This window comes from Beta vulgaris, chromosome 9, assembly GCF_026745355.1.
Source record: "Beta vulgaris subsp. vulgaris cultivar EL10 chromosome 9, EL10.2, whole genome shotgun sequence".
Taxonomy (NCBI): Eukaryota; Viridiplantae; Streptophyta; class Magnoliopsida; order Caryophyllales; family Amaranthaceae; genus Beta; species Beta vulgaris.
The window spans coordinates 7,134,782-7,155,063 of record NC_079210.1 but is presented as its reverse complement, the minus strand read 5'-3'; the positions used below and the strand labels follow the sequence as shown (position 1 = coordinate 7,155,063).

Below are 20,282 nucleotides of genomic sequence, written 5' to 3'. Positions count from 1 at the left end.
GCTTAAAACGCATTTGTTGAAATAGAACATTTGTTTATTGAAAATAAAATAATTTTTATGAAAATAGAACATATTTTTTTGCTAAAAAATATGCTTAAAATGAACATTTGGCAAAATAGTACATTTACTCATCAGAAATGGAACAAATGGTACACGCCTAAGAAGTCTTTTTTTTTTTATATTAATACTTGGGTTCTCTTCCGTTATATCCTTGTCTTTTTTCAGTTTATACGTTGTAATCTAATTTTTGTGAAGTTCTATACATTATCCTTAAACATAAAATTTTTAATGTATAATAACCCTATCATTATTTATATATTGTTAATTTCATTTAATTTATTTTATTTAGTGGAACTAATTTAACTTATGCATAGTTTAACTAGATTAGTTTCGCTAAATTAAAAGTAAACAAAATTAATGACATATAATTAACGGTAGGGGTATTGTACATTAAGGGTGCGTTCTATTCAACTTATTGGCCCTGAACTTATTGGACCTTATCTAAACTGAACTTATTGAACCTGAACTGAACTTATTGGAACTTATTAAACCTGATTGGACTTGATTCAACTTATTGGACCTGATTGAACCTGATTGGAACTTATTGGACCTTATTGGAACTTATTGACCTTATTGAAACTTATTAGACCTTATTGGCCCTGATTGAAACTTATTAGACCTTATTGGACCTGATTGAAACTTATTAGACCTTATTGGACCTAATTGAAACTTATTTGACCTTATTAGACAAAAACATTGACCATGAATAACATAAATATTACCACTAACGTAAATACTACCCCTCAAAATTTTTTATGGAGTAATAATTATTATAATTCGTCCTTTAAAAAATAATTATTATTAATTATCTCTTATGATAATTAATTTAACAAAAAAATTTACTATTTATATATTTGTCTATACATAACTTTCACCACTAATATATCTAATAGTCTTGTTTTGATTTTATAAAACACTAGTAGAAAATCAAAAGTTAATTAACATTTATTGCTAACAAGTTAAAATTGACACATATAAAAAATTCTCACTTCACTTTCATTAATGTGAAGGTAAGTAGATAGCATTAACTCCTTCCTTCATTTCTTTTTCTTTCTTCTCCTTTCATTTATATTAATGTACTAGAAGATAAAAAGAAAACAAAAAGAAAGTAAAAAAAAAAAGTCAAAATCATCGTAGCTTTGCATGACATTGCTTCATTCATTTCTTCTCCTTTCTTCTCCTTTCTTCCTTCTGTTTTTTCTTTTTTTTTTTCTTTTCTCCAATACTCCATTAGAGACACAAACATGAAGTCACCAATCATAATCACCCATCAATTTTCATTCGATCATCCACCTTCAACACCTCTCGGATTTTTTTGTGCTAAGAGGAAAATAGTGTTCTTTAGGGTTGCGGTTTCGGGTAGTGAACAATTCAAGGAGCGGTTCTTTCATTGTTATTAGTAATGAAAACATGTTATCTCTAGTTATTTAAATACGAATTGCAAAATATTGTAATTATAATTATTATTATTATTGTTAACCTTAATTATTTGACCATGATTATAATATTATTTAATAGCAATATGAATAATCAAATAATAGACAATAACAAGTATAATACTATACATTATTACTTTAATAAAAACTATAATAATAACATAATCAGCTAATAGATATGATCATAAAATAATAGACATAATACAATAAATAATAAATAAATAGACACTAATACAAGATAATACTATATAATCATTGTGGTACTTTAATTAAATTCTAATAATAACATAATCAGCTAATATGATATGAAATTATGAATAACAAAATAATAGACAATAATACAAATATTTATTAAACATTGACTATTTGGACCTTATTGGACCTTATTAGACCTGATTGGAACTTATTGGACCTTATTAGACCTGATTGGAACTTATTGCACCTGATTAGAACTTATTGCACCTGATTGGAACTTATTGGACCTTTTTAGACCTTATTGGAACTTATTGCCCTTATTAGACCTTATTGCAACTTATCTGAACTTATCTGAACTTATCTGAACTGAAACTTAATTTTTTAAGTTGAACAGAACGCACCCTAAAAAATGTAAGTTTGAGGGTAACGTGTGGAATTTTAAGAAGGATGGGGTATAATGTAGAAATTGAAGAAACACAATGGTATATAAAACCCCTTAATGCTTTCATATTCCCTTTGGTTTTTATTAGTTTATCTGTGACTTTCACTATTTGCATACATGATTTTGACTATCTTTTGTGATTTGTATTAAAATGAAATATATAGTCATGTGAGATCTTGTTAGATTTGTCTTAATGTGTGTTTTCCAAATATCAATTTTTATAACTTTTGCTTATTGACAATTAGAAATATTAAAATTCAAATTAATGTCTCTTATCAAAAAAATTCAAATTAATGTCTCCATAAATATGGATAAAAAAAATGGATAAATTATAAAAATGAAATGAGTAAATCATAAAATGCAAACGATTGATCATTTGGTCCATCACACAGTCACACTCACTCACACTCATGGAGCATGGGGCTGCCACCTTAATATTAGGGTTAATTCAATTAAATTGTCTAAATTTATCTAACAAAGGATGAATTCACTTCACCCTTTTTCTTAAAAAAGTATCTAGTATTATAAATTTTATCAACTTATACTACCTTAGTTTTTTATTACTCACAAACGTTGTAAGTAATAAAAAAAAAACTTGCACAAAAACCAAAGTGAGGAGAGAGAGAAATGAAATACCATCATGTGCTAGGAGAGAAAATGAGACAATATATATTATCAAATTTGTCAATGTTGTAAGTAACATAGAACTTCATAAAATAAGAAACATTATCAGTATTAAAAAATAGTGGAACTAATAAATTTAGATAAGTTTTAATAAATTCCAACACCTTTTAAAATAAGTTTTGAGAGCTCTTGATGCAAATGCATCTAGTCTGGTCTTGATAATAATTCATAAGTTTCTTTAACTTCTGGATATGGTTAATATTGAAAGATAACAAGGTGTTCAAAAGCTTAATTAGCTCAAAACCATATGACAATGAACGTGGATAAGCAAGGACTCAAGCTTACGAGCAAGTTACACTTGTGTTCTAAAGCTAAAGTTCTTTTTGTTATGAACTTAATTTGTGTTATAATCTTACTTAAAATTTTCTCATTTTGATTAAGTAGGATTAATTAGGTTTAATTAGTGCTAAGTATCCTAGAGTCCTAATCAAACAAGTTTTAAACAAGCTTAACTAAGGTTTTTTTATTGTAACAATTGTAACATTTTAGTTTAAGCTTTTCTTCTGATTTTTGTAATGTGCTTAGTCACCTATGTGCTTAAGCAAGTAGCTTACCAAGCATGATGCAGCTGCTTGTCAAAGAACCACTTAAAAGCTTTCCTAAACTTGAATAAAGTTGAGAAATCAACAAAAGGGGCTGAAAAACGTAAATAAAGCTGAAGAAAGAATAGGAGTGGAAAGCAACACTCCATCATTATCTTGAGGCGTGTGACCTTTGGTAGGAAAGATTTTTTAGTGTAGGAAATCCTCCAAGTGGTTTCATAGTTCGCATCCAATCAAAAGTTATATCCGAAAGAATATAGAAAGGTTTTTATGTCCAAATTTCAGCAGCTTACTCAACTTTGAGCTTATTTGAAACATAATTTTAGATCTTTCTCGGCCGTGAATTTTTGACATGTTGTAGTATAAATAGTTAGGTGCTAGTTTGTAAAATTTCAAGTTTGATTAATGAAAAACCAGAGAGTTCTCTCTATTTAAAACAAGTGTGCGTTCAGTATAAAATCAGGTTTGGATTTGTTTATAAAAAAAAATTTGTTGTTTACTTGTCATTCATTGAGATAAGAGCTAAGCTAGTAAATTAGGTTGTAAAACAAGTTGTTACATCTTATTTTAGCCTTGAGTGGTGGTTATTTGGGTTGTGAAAGTGGTGTTTGTTTGTCATAGACAAATCGGGTTTGTTTTCTTTAATTCTTTTGAAACTGATTCTTAACTTCTCTTTTTTTTTTTTTTTTTGATAATTGATTCTTAACTTCTCTTAACTAATGCTCTCATGTGCTTAATCAATATGTATCAATTCTATTGAAATCCAATAAGATAAACTCTAGAAAGTTATAATTACTTTAAATAAGTTAAATTAAAATAAGATAAGATTAATAAGTTGAAGCTAATGTGTCTTGAATATCTTATTAACCAGGAGACTTCCCACCTATAGATTACAAGGGAACACCAAGTTCACATATTTATACTGATCCGAGTCTAAGTAAGCAACTTGTTTCACTTTTTGGAAAAGTGGGACTTCTTAAAAAGTGTAAATTTTACATGTTCACCGACCTAATAGATTGACATACTTCTATACTTTGAAACTTCTACATTGATGCGTAATAACGCCAATCGCAAAACGACTTAGATAAGTTGACTTCAACCTTAAAAGTTCATACTTCTTTTATTCTGATTTAGTTTCAACATGGGAGGGGACAATTAATTAGGTGAGGAGAGAGCGAGATAGAAAGATATGTAGAGTCGTAGAAGGGACCATGGTTAGGAGGAGAAAGATAGAAAAAGTAATCAAAATAGGTAATATTGCAGCTAAAAAAAATAGGTATTATTTTAAGGGACAAGTTACGAGTTATGTTATAGGTTCATATGACTGAAATTCATGTTTACGTAAACAAAATACACTGTAACTCTATAAGTAATACAAGAGTTGTATTTAGAAGGGGCTAGTGTGTCGGCCAGCTCGGATCAATCCGTCAATCTAGTTATGCCTGTTAGTAATCCTGCACTTATTCGGGCTAGCCCGAGGGATCCACCTGATCGATCAGGTGTAGACGTTACTGATCTTGTCTATGGTTATTGAGATTGAGCTTTTAACTATACCCATTCATCCGAATAATCAAACTTATTTGAGATTGATTAAGGATCATATTAAGCTAGGGACTTCATACTCTGGCATATGAGATTTTTTTTTTGCATACGTTCACTCTCATGCAGGCTAACAGTCAGCAAAAGACATTTGTCAACTAAACCCCCTTTCACCAAGTAATTTTAGACAAAAAAAACAAATAAAAAGGGTGTTTGGCCCAAGAGCCATATAGGCAAGCTCGTACCACGCCGAACCTGATATAAAATTTCTCTACTGTGACAAGCCCACATAGTAGACAATGGGTCGGGCTAGGCCTCAAGCAGACTCAAACCGGCCTGCATGCTAGCCCAGCCCATGCCCACCTCTACTAGTATTCAACCAAGTATTCCCTTGAAGCAGGACAAAGGCGACTACACTTTGGAATGAAAGATGAGATGCACAAAGTTGAATCATGGGGGACTTATATGGTTCTCTATTTATTTTTTATTTGGTAATTACTGGCCTAAACAAGGTTAGCCCTAATGAGTTGGGGCAAAATCGTAAAAAAGGGGATCGTACCCATAAAAAAAAACTTATAAAAACTAAAAACTTGAGATTTATACCCAAAAGCAAACATTTACACACATTCTCCAAATTGAGGCTAATAAGAATCGAACACCCAACCAACAAGTTCGGAGGTGGGAGCCCAATGACTTTAACCATTGAGCGCCCACGTGATTTTCTTATAGGGTTCTCCCTGACATATAAATTACACATTCATATAAAATAATTTATTTTTTCAGTCCCATGATCGTACAAAAAATGATTGTAAAAAATCATATAAAATTACAAGAAATTATCAAAATGTGAAGGTAAAGTTTTGAAAGTTGAAAAATGGTCAACTTTCATATTCATTTGCCTCGTCAATTCAACATTTCTAGATCCGCCCCGGTTCCATGTCAAAATTCGGCTGAACCTGGTGCCCGAGGGAATGGTATTGCATCTCTGATATTATCTATCCCAGTTGCGAATTGAACCAGCCTCTCAAAACCCAGTCCAAAACCTGCATGAGGAACTGCCAAACACAAAACTAGGCATTAAGATTGGGATCCAAAAGATAGTGTGATTATAGAAGCAGCCAACAGGTTTCAATCAAGCATACTCCACCATATTCTGATCCAGATCATTAGTGTTTGGGACACTGCCTCCTAAATGTATCATCTCTTCAACCTTAAACTATTTTAGATAAACATTTAATTAAAGTTGGTAAAACTGTTTGGGACACAAGATTGAAGATACACATGACGAGAAAGAAGAGCGATAAGCTTAGAGCTGGATTGTCTTTTCAACTTCTATGTGAACGATGAAGTATGAAACTGGAAGTGCTATGAAATCTCCAGGTTCTCTTCCAAACTTATATACAGATTGGCATATTTTCCTTTCAACAAACTATAGATATCTATATTTGAGAAAGAAGTCCAATGGACCCCATTTCAAGTGAAGTTACAAAAATACCACCCATTCATTTCAAACCTTTAGATACATATAGCCAGTCTATCATACTTTTGATTTTTGGATGACGTAATGTATACATGGACTTGAACAAGCCTGATAGGTTTATTAGAGCAAAATATTTTTATTATAAGAAAAAAAGGTACTCATATAAGGAAACACCTATAGGAAAGGAGTGCAGAAGAAAATGAGCATTACATCAACAATTTGGAAAACAATGCAGCTATACAACTAACCTGATCCATAACGTCGCAAATCAAGGTACCACCAATAGCTTTCCTTGCTAAGCTTTAATTCATCTAAACGATTTTCGAGACGCTCAAGGCGTTCTTCTCTTTGACTTCCACCAATAAGCTCACCTATCTGATATACACAGGCAATCATATGTTAAAGATAACCAAATAAAAAATTCACCATATCCTAGCACCAAATGTCTAGGCTTTGAAGAGCACCAAGTTGGCAGCAGGCAATTCAACAAATCCATCTCTCCACCTATGCTCAAGCAACTAGTGTCCCTCAAAATTATAAATACCCAAAGGGAAAAACAAAGGAAAAGTCAAACTTGAGAGAAATACAAGTTTCAAAAACTAAAGAATAACAGAGACTAAAGAAAAGACTAACCAAACATTTTAGTGAAGTTTCCATAAATCCATCTTTAACAAAATCTTCCTTTTTTTTCTTTTGCGGAAGAGGGGGAGATTTTTGACAGAAGATTGATCATATATACTTGAAATGTGCTTTAGCCAGTCTATTGCTGAGATAAAGTAACAAACTAAAAGTAATGACATATGATTCTTTTTGCTGCATTTCTCTCTGGTCCTTATTCAGTCTTCATTGTTATCAATGTATCTCGCCTAACCATCAATTATCTCTTCTCCTAAGATAATTACGGTTCAGACTTTACTACTCCCTCCACCTCAATTCATCTTTAAACTTCCCAGTTACTTCTCCCATTTCTCTCTCCATCCTGTCAATCTTTTCCCAACACTTCAATTAATTTTCTCTCTACTAATCTTTGATTCTACATTAAACTGTTCTTATGCAGTTAACTCTGCCGATCCCAAGTGTGAAGATTAGCTTGGGACAGAGTGAGTCTATAGATATTTCGAGGTTGGAACAAGACTAAAACCTAAACTTCAAAGAAAGAGATAGGAAATATATATAGAGAGAGAATATCCGACATAACAAAGTTGGGTTTAGCAATAAGCAACAAATTCTTTTTTGATTTCTGTATAAATTAAAATTATTCTACTTGGAAGCAAGACTATGTGCAACATAATTTTAGGAAATAATGTAAAACACACATATTGAGTAATAATATGAATAGTCTCCTATATTCTATGTATATAGATATATCATAAATCCATAAAGACGTCCATAGAAAAAAGAGGCATCGATTATCCCAAAAGGGACAAATGAAGCCGTCAGTTCCTTAAACTCGCCTCACCATTTTCATTAATTTCCCTCTCCAGATTCCAGCCTGCCATTAACCAAAACTTTTGTAGTTTGAAATTTTGAGTCGGACTTTTTCCTAGTGCTCATTTTTCATTTACAGGAATGAGAAATCAAAGGTTAATAAAACTCAGAGAAGTTGTTAAAAACCTTTATATGGTTTTAATCAAATAGAAAGTTTGTTAATAGCTTCCAGTCTACTTATATAATGGGGCCAGGTCAATAATGGAGGGGAAATATAAATATAAGAGACAATGTAAACAGAATTACTAAATGTTAGATTGCAACCAATATAAATGATTGATAAATTCAATTAAATAAATTAAATGAGATATTCAACAACAACACAACATTGGAAGTGGAATATCTACTGCAAGGTGAGAAGTGCATAACAAAGAGGTGAGAGTGATTCTGTTCTATTTATATATTTAAAAGCAACGAATGAAAGAGAAGAGAAAGCAACATATGTTCCAAGGGATTTTTGTACTGCAGATATAGATACTTTCAGTGAAGTTGTACACATAACACTACAGACAATTTATCAAGAGATTACCCTTGGAACCAACATATCCATAGCAGCTACAGTCTTCCCATCATCATTTTCCCGCATGTAGAATGCCTTGATATCCTGAAACATGTGTTCCAAAATGTTTTCATTAGCTTCATAAAAAAAAGTTGACTGAAGCAGCATTAACCAACAAATACGTGCCTTAGGATAATCCCTAATGATTACAGGACAACCACCAAAAGCCTCTTCTGTAATATATCGTTCATGCTCACTCTGGAGATCACAACCCCACTTTACCTATAGGATCAACATTACTGAGAAAGTGAGAAGCAACAACAATGACAGCAATAATATTAGAGCCTTAATCCAAAATGATGTGGAGCATTTGAGCATGTTTTAACTCGACTTACACAATGATCATAAATGTGCAAAGACAATCAGAAAGTCTCTTCCTGTCATATAATTCAGTAAGGATGATGTTTAAAAGATAGCTTTAAGCCTGTGAGTGAACCATATGATAATGAATTTTTGAGTAATTCCACAAAAGCAAGTAGATGAACACATCATCCAGGACAGCTCTAAGTGAAAAAGCAGATGGACACAGAACGTACAACACCTCAAAATGGTAAAGTAGGAAATCATCAGAGTAATGGCAATGAACAGTAACATATCTGCGAAATAGCGGGACTCCTAATAATTTGATCCACCAAACTCTGACAACCCCTCACCCACCATAAAAAAGATATACAAAGCAAAATGCATACACAGACTATAAGTCAAAACTCAAAACACATGGACGCAATTACTGGTAGGTCTTCAATGACCGGTCTATTCTCCCAATACTTTTAAATAACAGCCCTGTTTAAGTTTGACACATTTACTAAGGCTGTTATTGAAATACTCTGATCTGATCTGCCCCTATCAAATTCAACAATCCCTTCCCTCTCGGCTTTGAAAATAGCCACCAATTAGATGCAGAAAAAAGAAAATAAATAAATGTACCATAGCACTGGAAGGTTCTTTGGGAGAGGGGAGTAGAAAATCTTGTAATTGATACTTGCTAAAGAATTTTGTACTGGAAAAAAGTGTGTCACTCATTAGAGCACTAAAATTTAATAAAGTTAAACTTCAGTATCAATACATATACATAATATATACTTCCTCCGTTTCTTAATAAGTGCAACATAGAGAAAGTGGGGGAATACCAAGGAATGTAGAGAGAGAAAGTTGGGTCCACAATTAAGTAGAGTATTCAAGTGAAGAAACACAAAAGCTGTGGTCCCATCTTGCTTTTTGGTGGCATATTTGTAATAATATTGAGTTTTTTTTTACCATTTTGAGTTGGTTGCACTTATTGTGACTATTCCAAATAAGGAAAGTGATGCACTTATTAAGAAACGGAGGTAGTATAGAAGAAGAGCATACCGGAAATTCAAATTTTTTATCGGCTTTTAGAAGAATATTAACAGCATCAGTATAAGTTACTTGAACAAAATCTTTCACAGCCACATCCTGCAGATCAGAGACAAAGTTCAAAATATTAGCAGAGAACATATATAAATCCACATATTCTAACAAACAACACAAACTTGCACCTTGAAGGTCATAAACAATACTCCATTACAAAAATAGTACTCCTTTTTCAAGATTAGGCATCAATTATCGTACTTGAATTCAAAACCGACAAGTAATATTGCATTTGTATCTTAAATGAAAACTAATGATGCATTGACATTTGAAGTGGCAAATACATGGAATAAGAAAATTTTAGATAAGGGAACAGATAGCGGAATAAAGGAAAGCACATAGAATAGATTGGTTCAACAAAAAACTACATTCAGTCGATTGATGATGCCCTTCTCAATCCACGTGTTAAAAAAATCCATATCTTCTTTGCAATTGTCAAGAATGTACCTCACCTGCACACACAAAATAAAAGAAACAAGAGATTCAGCCGAACAAGATAATAAGATAAGAAACCAGATAAACAAATCCAACACGATAACGGAAGTCTGAGATAACATACTACATACTGGAGGTAAGCAGCTGCACAAGCCATGTCATCGTTGAGATCAGCGAATGCGAGTTCAGGTTCAATCATCTACGGACCCAAGGCGACAAACATCAGAGATAAGTGACAGAGGCTAATGTCAGCAATCAGCATCACAGCTGCGAAAGATAAAGTGGTATACCCAAAATTCAGCTAAATGTCTAGAAGTATTAGAATTTTCAGCTCGAAAGGTTGGGCCAAATGTATATACCTGGCAGAAAGACATCAACATATTAAAATATATTGCATAGATGATTAGATTGAAGATACACGACCAAACACAAAAGAAAATGAAAAGACGACAAGGTTACATCAGAAAGAGCAGTAGCATATGTTTCAGCATTAAGTTGGCCTGACACAGTCAAGAATGCTGGCTTTCCAAAGAAATCCTGCATATGATTTTAAAAAAAAAATAGACAATTAAACAAAAGTAACATTGACTACTTTTTTGAAATGTAACATTATCCGAGATTGGTGACTTTTTGACACCATACTAGAGGAAAGACTCACCTGGGACCAATCAATCAAACCTTCCTCCGTTTTTGGAATTGTTCCTGCAGAAGATTCCAAAGCTTCCAGGGAGGTTGGAATCTGTTGGTAAATAAGGATATTATAGAGATTAGGATGAGCCAGATAACCGCTTAATTAAAATGTGAAATCATACGAGCCTTATATGGATGACAATCTGCATTATATTAGATTCACAGTTCCTAAAAACAGAGATGAATTTGAATATGTGGTAAATGACTTCAAAGTTCTAATTATCTTATTCCAAGGGAAGTGCCCAAGTTTACAAGCACTACTTTAGTTCTTCTGCACACTAAGGCTCCTTTTTTTAAAAAGTGGTTATAGTAAATCTTCATTGCCAAAACATGAACTTCAGAGAACTATTTTCAACCCAAGAAAATTACTTTCATTGCTTCCGAACCAAATATAGGAAAGTGGAAAGCTGATTTTCCAAGACAGTTCTTTTTCCAACCAATGAAACAGCCTTGTCGAGCAGTCTGTGGCATCAAGTGAGACAAAATACTCCAGTTCACATGCAATAAACTCATAGATATATGATAAGAGACTCTACAGTTAAAGCAAACCAATCAGAGTGGATGCTCCAAGTTACTCAATCTAGCCAAATGAATAAAGGTACAACACAAAGCTCTACTGGCTGAACAGAAGTGCAACTCTGAGCAAGACACTTACCAAAGTCGTCACACAAAATTGTTCACCGGCACCTTCACAGTCTGAAGCCGTGATAATGGGACTAGAGATCCAAACGAATCCATTATCTTGGAAGAACTTGTGTGTAGCATAGGCTAAAGCATTCCTCACCCTCGCAACCTAAATCAGCATGCAATGACAATAAACCAATATGAGACACTTTAAGTGAGTTCTTCACATGCAAATAGAATTTTACTCTGGATGAAGAGAGAACTGCACATTAGATTAGCTACAGTCTACAGATAGATTACTTAAAATCCCCTCACGAGATAAATTCCTTAAAGCAAGACAATAATGATGCACACAGAAATAGAAACATGAGATATATGATGATCAAGATTACAGAACACAACAAAACCCTAGTAAGAGCAACATACAGTCCAAGACCATCAACCCTGGAAAGTGGAAACACCACATGTATACCTTATGATTTTTTTCCCAATAAGAAGTCTACAAATGAATGTTAAATGATTACACCAATAAAATCTATACAAGGAAAAGACTTATTTCTTTTCATGATATTAGCAAGTCCGGAAGACAATGCATTTAATATTTGAAGTCATACGTCATTAGGTTTACTGAAAGGACTCTACAAGTTTAATAGTAAAACACTGAGATGACATCATACCGCACCAAATGTATTGGTTCTAGGGCGAAGATGAGCTTTAGTCCGCAAAAACTCTCTGCTGACCCTTTTCTTTTGTATAGGAAATGAAGGATCACTTTCACCAACCTGAAACCATAAAAGAGAAAAGAAGGGGAAAAAGAAAATAAAAAATCGAACAGTAAGAATTTCAGCACCAATTAAAAATGGCTAAGAACTTGAAAATTAAAGAGATGGTAAACCTATTCATTCTCTGTAACAATCTTTGAATACTTCCTTATTGTTCTATATTTTAATGAACTTGAAAATGCTTTTCTTGAAATGTGACATCTTTTTCATCATATTAAAGAGAAAAATAGCATATACACAAAGTTCAATGCAAGTCTGTCCTGTATTACTCAAGATGATAATCCCATATCTTCAAATTGCCCACCATGAGGGTGAGACTCACAAGGTTGGGATTTACTGGCAACACCATGGAAAAGCACACCTCTCCTTCACAGCAAGATTTGGTGGATGCATATTTTAAGAGGTCCCCTTTTTTAACATTTCTACCAAAAAACCTTCCTAAAAGATCCCTGATAATGAAAAAAAAAAACACTATTTTGGCAATCTCTATTATACTCTCGGGAGTGCCATAAGCATGGTAAATGCAAGACTTATTTTTTGCTCATTTAGAGCCCTTTTCAATGTACAATGGATGTTTTGCATTACTTTTCTTTTTGGTAAAAATAGATCTCTTTGAAACATGGGAAAGGAGATAGGATCCAAGTGGACAAGTGATCTTATAGCCCCTAGTAGGCTAATACGCGTTGTTTATGCTTTTGGTAAGATCACAAAGATCTTACATCCAGAAATGTTTCTTCCATTCATTCTCCATTACAATCTTTGAGTACTTCTATATTAGAAGCTTCTTGCACATAGAAATAAGAGATTGGATGCCAGGAAATACAGTTCTCTCATAAATAAACAAACAACGATTCTTCTATCATCTTTTTACAAAAAAAAAAAAAAAAAATCCAACAGCTTTTGCAACGGAACTTAAGACTACAACATTAGGAAATGCTTACCGTCACTATCTTGTCAGCTTTTAACTCAACTTTCTGTTTTGTTCCTGGGCTTCCAACTACAACACCATGGACCATGATTGATGCACCTGTGGAGATGCAGCCAGCTTCCACCTGCAATTGAGTTAGACAGTGAGAGCTTGTATGGCAGACACGCCGCAAGTCCTTTTCATATAAAATGAACATATTTTCTGGTTGTTCAGCTGACGTTGCCACATTCAAAACAAGTTTGTGGTATAGGAACAAACAGAATAGGCGAACCTCAAAGTTTCATTGATTCACAACTATTAAACGATCGAGTATCCGAACTGCCTCACCAGTCACCGCTTACACAATCAACAAACTCCACCAACTGAGGCTTATAAAAGACCACAATTTCACCATGTCCCAACCTCAAGACCCCTTAATCACATTAAAATGGGCCTTCAAAATAACATTCCAAATATTCAACTCACTACTAAAGCTGTGCTGCTCCTAACCAAACGTCGAGATTAGATGTTAAAGCATGGAAACTAGTGTTAACCATTTCCACCATAACATAAGGTGCATTCCTTTATTTCATTAATTCCCTTTTCTTTTTCTAGATATAATGACTTGAACTAGGACAATTCATATCCAAATGACATATATACTTCCTCCGCTTAGATAAGTTGTCACGCCGATCGACTTGCAACAAGCACGAAATACAGGGAGTATAAACATTATCATTGAACAACAAAGAAAGTACCTGATCATAACCTTCAGCATCCGAGCTCACCACACATTGCATATTCGAAAGACACGATCCATCATTCACCTGCACAATAACTCAATTCAATGTCCCCCAACATTTCAACACTCCAACTAGAAAACTCTATTTCATTTTTAATCTACACAGTTTGACTTCCATGCCAAATAAAAAATATAACAAGTTCGTACATGACTATGAGAGTATAAAAAAACTAGTACCTCAATAAAAGTGACACTGCTTTGCATCCGAATAGTCCGAACCCATCCACGAACCACCAAACTCTGACCTAAACGGTCCAAACCCTCATCAGGACCTCCTTTAATATCAGCAATTCTCAACCTCTTACGATAATGTCCGACTTTCTCGCCGGAGTCGACATTTTCCGGCGTTTTGACATCGTCTCCGGCGGCGGAGGTGAGAGTGCAGAAGCAGCTCCGGCGAGGGTGAGGAGAGAGAAAATGCAGACGAGAGAAGGAGAAGTGAGGGTGCGAAGTTAGAGCGTTGAGAGGGTTTGTTGAGTAAAAGAGGGTTGGGGTTGTGAATATTGTGGGATGGAAAGAGCGAGAGAAGAAACGAAGGGCAGTGTGGGGTCTTAGGCGGAGAGAGAAAGCGGGAGAGCAGGCAACGGCCATAATAGTAGTTTCTCTCTATCTTTGGTGATGATAATTGGGTGACATGTTTCAGATGAAACTGGAAGTGAGTAGTCGCTTGCTAGCAACTAGCAGGTTTTTGGTCCTCTTGTTGTCACACTAGCTTTTTAGGTAGCGGGTATCGATTTTTAGGTATCGAGTGAAAATTAAATACTTCCTCCGTGTTTTTGATATGTTACACTTTTTAAATTACGGACTCCTATGTAATTTTTAGAGAGGAGAGAGATAGAGAGAATGAAAAACAAAAGGGTCTCATGTGAACATGTGATAGGAGAAAGATAAAGAGAAGTTATTACCCAAAATAAAAGTGTAACATCTAATTTAAAACTTCCCAAAATAGAAAGTGTAACATCTAAAAAAAACGGAGGAAGTAAGTTTAATTGAACAGTTTGAATTATCAACATTTGACAATTTTCAATCTCAACTTTTGACTATTCCTGAGTAGTTCTAACTATTGGTCATGATTTACAAAATAGTTACAAAGGACTAGTGATCGATTTTACCGCTTATTTTTTCTAGAAAAAATATTTTTCCGATTCTAACACCATCTCCTTCCTTCTCCCTCCTCTCCCTCCTTCCCGCTCCCCTACCATAGTCCTGCCATTCTCTTCCCTTTCTCTTTCTCCTCCTCCTCTCTATCTTCCCTTCAACAATCCTCTTACACAGTTCCCACTCTTTCTCTCTCCTCTTTTATCCATAACTATGGCATCTCGCACTGACAGAGCTAGTATGGGGTCTAGGGGGTCATGTGACCCCCCGAATTTAAAAATTATTTTTATGGACTTTCGTTTAAAAAAATTCATGCACCAGACGCAGAATAACTTGCATTGTCAAATTAGAGAAAAAACTTTGGTTTCCTGATTTCTTGTCTCCACTTACAGACTTGTTTTTATCTTTACTAATAATTGTGGGGCCTAATGCCATCAATGCTTTGGTTCTCTTCCATAATTATCATCATAATTTCAATTAAATCAACCTAAAACATTAAAAATCTTTTAATTTTTAAAACTTAAACATATCAATATATCACTTTATGTATCCTTCCTTTCCCAATACTCATCTCACGCTACCCTTCAAGTTCAAAAGTTCAGCCCACTGCCCAGCAGCCGCTTCACGACGCAGACACCGACCACCACACGCGTGTTGTCCACCGCCACGCCGACCAGCTCGCCATGTGACCATCGTGTTGCACCGCTGTTCTCACTTCTCTAATATTTTTACATTATTAATTTTTTAATTCTTATATTGTATATTTAAAATCTTATTTGGTTGATATTAATTGTACTATTTGCGTAAGTGTATAATTTTTAAATTTGTGAATTGTGATTGATGCACTTTGTTGTTATGTTTTGTGAAATGTGAAATGTGTGAATTTGTATACACAAGGTAGTGTTAATTAATTTATAATTTTATATGATGATTTAGTTTCTTTATGATGGTAATTTATTAATTAATTTTTATATAGTCTAATAGTTAGTTCACATGTGTTAATTTATTGGTTCATTTATCCGGTTGCTATGGCAAGTATGGAAACAACATTTTCAGGAATGACTTACATAAAAAATAAGTTGAGATATAGCATGGTGATCAATTTTAGAATGATTGTTTGGTCACTTTTCTTGAGAAAGATTTGTTTCTTCAAGTTTCCAATGATGATATATATTATTGATAGTTTCCAAAAAAAAAAAAATGAAAACTCGCCAAATGCAATTGTGATTTTTTATTTATTGTTTATGTAATTTTTTTTCTTAATTCCGTATGTATGACAATGAATATTTTTGTCTTATTTTGTCCCCCCCCCCCATTTTGAAATTCTGGCTCTGCCACTGGCAGCTCGTATTATGGCGGTTGCTCATCTAGCCACATATGTCACCAGGATATCCTCGCACCACCCACACACTAAACTCCTTCAACGTCGTACTCTCGCTTGTACTGCTAGTATCATTTCCGCATCCATGACCAAGATCTCCCCGCGCCACTCACTCAAAAACCGCATATTAAACCCAAGATTAATCTCACAAATCCATATAAATAGTACTATAACTTGGTAATATATAGTATTTTTTTATGCTTAAGAAGAGGCAGCCCTCGCGAAAAACTAGAAACAAAACAAACTATACTACTAACAATGAACTAAGAAAAAACACACTAGGGAGGAATGTAGTGGGGTATAGCAATACCCACGACATCCTCAAACAAAATTCGACCTAGATTTAATGGGGGGACTTGAACCAACTCTGTCTTGTTGTTCTGATAAACTCCTCGATTGGCTAGCCAATCTGCAGCTCTGTTCCCTTCTCTGTAACAATGCTTGATCTCCACGATCCAACTTGGGTCTTCTATCATCTTCCTGCATCTATGGATAATGTGTGTACATGTTCCGTCGTATGTTTCAGTTCCTTGCAATGCTGGGATAGCCGCTTGATTATCCATCTGCACCTGCAGTTTACTAATTCTCATACACTTCGCCAAATCCAAACCAAACTCAACAGCTTTGATCCGCCATAAATGTGTGACAAGCTCCAAAGTTGAGCAAGTAGGCATATAGATTGTCTCAAGCTCTATTCCTATTAACACCACCTCCTCCAGCTGGTCCTGGGGACCCTTTGGCAGCACCATCCGTGTTTAACCTCAACCAACCATCAGGTGGTGCCAACCAGCGAATATAGGTTTCAGTTCACATAGGAGCAGTAGTCCCCGAAACCAAAATGTTGTCACCTAAGGTCCTCCAAGTTTCCTCAAATCTCGCCATAAGAAATGAGTTAATATCAACCGGGATAGCTTGAGTGTTATTAAAAACAACACAATTCCTCCATCTCCATAACCACCAAATGACAAAAGCAAAAAAGATAGGCCATGTTTCAGGTGACATGTCATTTTTAGCTTGATACCGAACGTTTCGAGTAATCCATTGTTGGAGAGTACCTGTTTTAAAAGAACTAGATCGAGCTGGTCCTCCAACTTGTCTCCACACTTCCTTGACAGCCTTACAATCGCGTAGCACATGTAGAGTTATTTCATCTTCAAGTTCACAGTGCATACACCTAGAGTTGTCCGTAAGGTGACGCTTGCATCTATTAGCATTAGCCATAATTCTATCATGCATAGCTAGCCAAAGGAACACTCTAATACGTTGTTGTACTCTGAGCTTCCATATTAATTCCCAGCAACCATCATTTTCTTCTAATTCATCTCTCCTTATGATGTTTAATGCAGATTTAATTGTAAACTTACCTTTTGAATTCCATGCCCAGTATAACAAATCTCCAACCTCCGAGTCATCCTTGAGTTCATGAGCGTCAATTTCTTTAATAGCATTTGGTGGAAGTAGATTAGCAAAAATATCCCACTTCCAACCAGCTTCTTAATCCCAGAATTTAGCTACTGTTGCTCCTTCGAGCTCTGATGGAATGTCATGAATAGCTAGTTCTCTAAGAGTATAATTCGAAGTCAATCTGTGATCCCAAAACAGTGTTGTTGAACCATTATTAACAGCAACTCTTGCGCCATTCCACAGTGTATTTGCATTATCCGTGATACCCTTCCAGACATTGGACATATTAGCTTTGGGTCTAAACATGTCCACATCACATCGGCCTTTACAATATTTACTTCGCATTACTCTAGACCATAAAGCATTAGGCTCGGTAAGTACACGCTAGCCTAATTTAGTGAGAAAGGCTGCATTTACTTGACGAGATGAGCGAAATCCCAACCCTCCTTTTTTTGTTGAAATCTGTAAGCATTCCCAAGACAGTAAATGAATGCGCTTCGTATTCTCATCACCACCCCAAAAAAATCTGCGGGTTTTCTTATCAATGTCATCACAGATGGCTTTGGGAATTTTCGCTGACTGCATAGCATACGAAGCAATAATTGATACAGTGGACTTAGCTAGAGTGATGCGGCCAGCCAATGATAAGTATTTAGTTTTCCACCCTGCTAGTCTGCGATCAATCTTTTCACATAAATACCCAAAGGTATCCTTGGTGACTCTACTAGTTAAAGTTGGCATGCCTAGATACATACCCAAATCCTTAGTAGTATCAATATAGAGCACCTCGCTAACCCGTTTTTTATCCTCACAACTCATATTATTCGAGAAAAAAATTAAACTTTTGATTTCTCAAAACTGATTTTAGACCCCGAAGCACCACAAAAACGTTGAAGGCATTGATGGATAACTAAAGCTTGTTCCACTGTTGCTTCTCCAAACAATATTATATCATCCGCAAAACATAAATTTGAAAGCTTGGGACCATTTCTACTTGCTCGGATGGGTTTCCATTTATTTGCTATGATGGCCTCCTCTATAGGCTGGTTCAACCTCTCCATACATAGAACAAAAATATACGGTGATAGAGGGTCCCCTTGACGAATTCCCCGACTCGGAGAGAAAGATTCAGTTGGTTCACCATTCCAGAGGATTTTCATGGAAGAGGTTGTGATGCATTCCATGATAACCGAGTTCAAAAGTTGGGGAACCAAACTTCAGAGAGGGTTTCTTGTATGAAGTTCCAACGTAGCCTATCATAGGCTATTTCAAAATCTATTTTTATGGCCATGTATCCCGTTTTGCCTTGTTTGCTTCTCATTGTATGTATAACTTCCTGGACTATTACAATATTATCCGTTATCTGTCGTCTAGGCACAAAACTAGTTCGTGTACATGTTGTTAGGTGAGACATCATAGGTTTAATTCGATTCACAATACATTTTGTGATCATTTTATAAACCACATTACACAATCCAATTGGTCTAAACTGTGAAGCTAGTTCAGGATGTTCAGTTTTGGGAATTAAGACTAGAAATGTATCATTTAATATATAGTATTATCACTTAGTAACCACAATTATGTTACATATTTGTATTATAAATAATTGGTCACTAAACATGAAAAAGAAAGAATAATTCTCAACTGCGGTGAAAAAAAAAACTTAGTCCTGAACATAGTTTTCTAGTATAATACGAAATTTCATTAAAGTAGAATTTTAACAGTTTTCTTCCTACACATCTATATTTCACCGAAGAACTATAATTACAATTGCATTATAGAATTGAAAGATCCAATTCTAGTGAAATACTTAAAATTTTCTACCGAAATAACCAATAAAAAAGACTTTGATTATGAATTTGAAATTGGATGAAAGAATCGATGTTGGGTTTGGCGATGGGTTGGGTGTTTCAAGTTGGTGGGAGTACTAGCGGCAGGGTGGTTTTGGGTGGCTAGAACGGTGGGGTTGATAATGGGGGGTCGTTTTACCTGGTGAGACCATTTCTGTAAAATATGAGTAATATTTAGGACCACTCAGGAACAATTAAAAGTTGGACTAGCACCCATAATCAGAATTATTCATGTCAATATTTTTCTTTAATTTATGTTAAAATGTGAGAAATGGACATGAAACATTGTCCAAAAGATACTCTCATTTTTCTTACGTTTGTTTTAAGTTTTAACACAATAGTTGACTAGTTATGTAATAGCCTGACTTATTAAGCTAAGATTAGAATCGATAATCCATGATCAATTATGCTAATGACAATTAAATTAAGTTGTGACCGTTACGTTCTAAAATCTAAGAGTTGAAATGATTGTTATGTGAATTTTGTTGCTGA

General features: G+C 34.6%; 1 protein-coding gene across 2 annotated transcripts; it reads right to left on the bottom strand.

Moving 5' to 3' along the window:
• Positions 1 to 5,636: 5,636 nt before the first annotated feature.
• Positions 5,637 to 14,765, bottom strand: LOC104902962 (asparagine--tRNA ligase, chloroplastic/mitochondrial). 2 transcript variants are annotated; one of them, XM_010690918.3, is made up of 15 exons: positions 14,235 to 14,764; positions 14,014 to 14,082; positions 13,290 to 13,400; positions 12,244 to 12,348; positions 11,598 to 11,735; positions 10,911 to 10,991; positions 10,712 to 10,789; positions 10,543 to 10,611; positions 10,377 to 10,451; positions 10,186 to 10,269; positions 9,776 to 9,862; positions 8,552 to 8,647; positions 8,396 to 8,470; positions 6,627 to 6,753; positions 5,637 to 5,953 (listed from the first exon to the last, which is right to left on the bottom strand). In XM_010690918.3, exons 1-15 carry the CDS (start codon positions 14,646 to 14,648, stop codon positions 5,838 to 5,840), a joined length of 1,725 nt encoding a protein of 574 aa, XP_010689220.1. In that variant the 5' UTR covers positions 14,649 to 14,764; the 3' UTR covers positions 5,637 to 5,837. The 2 variants fall into 2 exon arrangements, with proteins under 2 accessions (XP_010689220.1, XP_048491980.1); XM_048636023.1 differs by lacking the exon at positions 9,776 to 9,862 and having other exon boundaries at positions 14,235 to 14,765.
• Between the last annotated feature and the right edge of the window lie 5,517 nt (positions 14,766 to 20,282).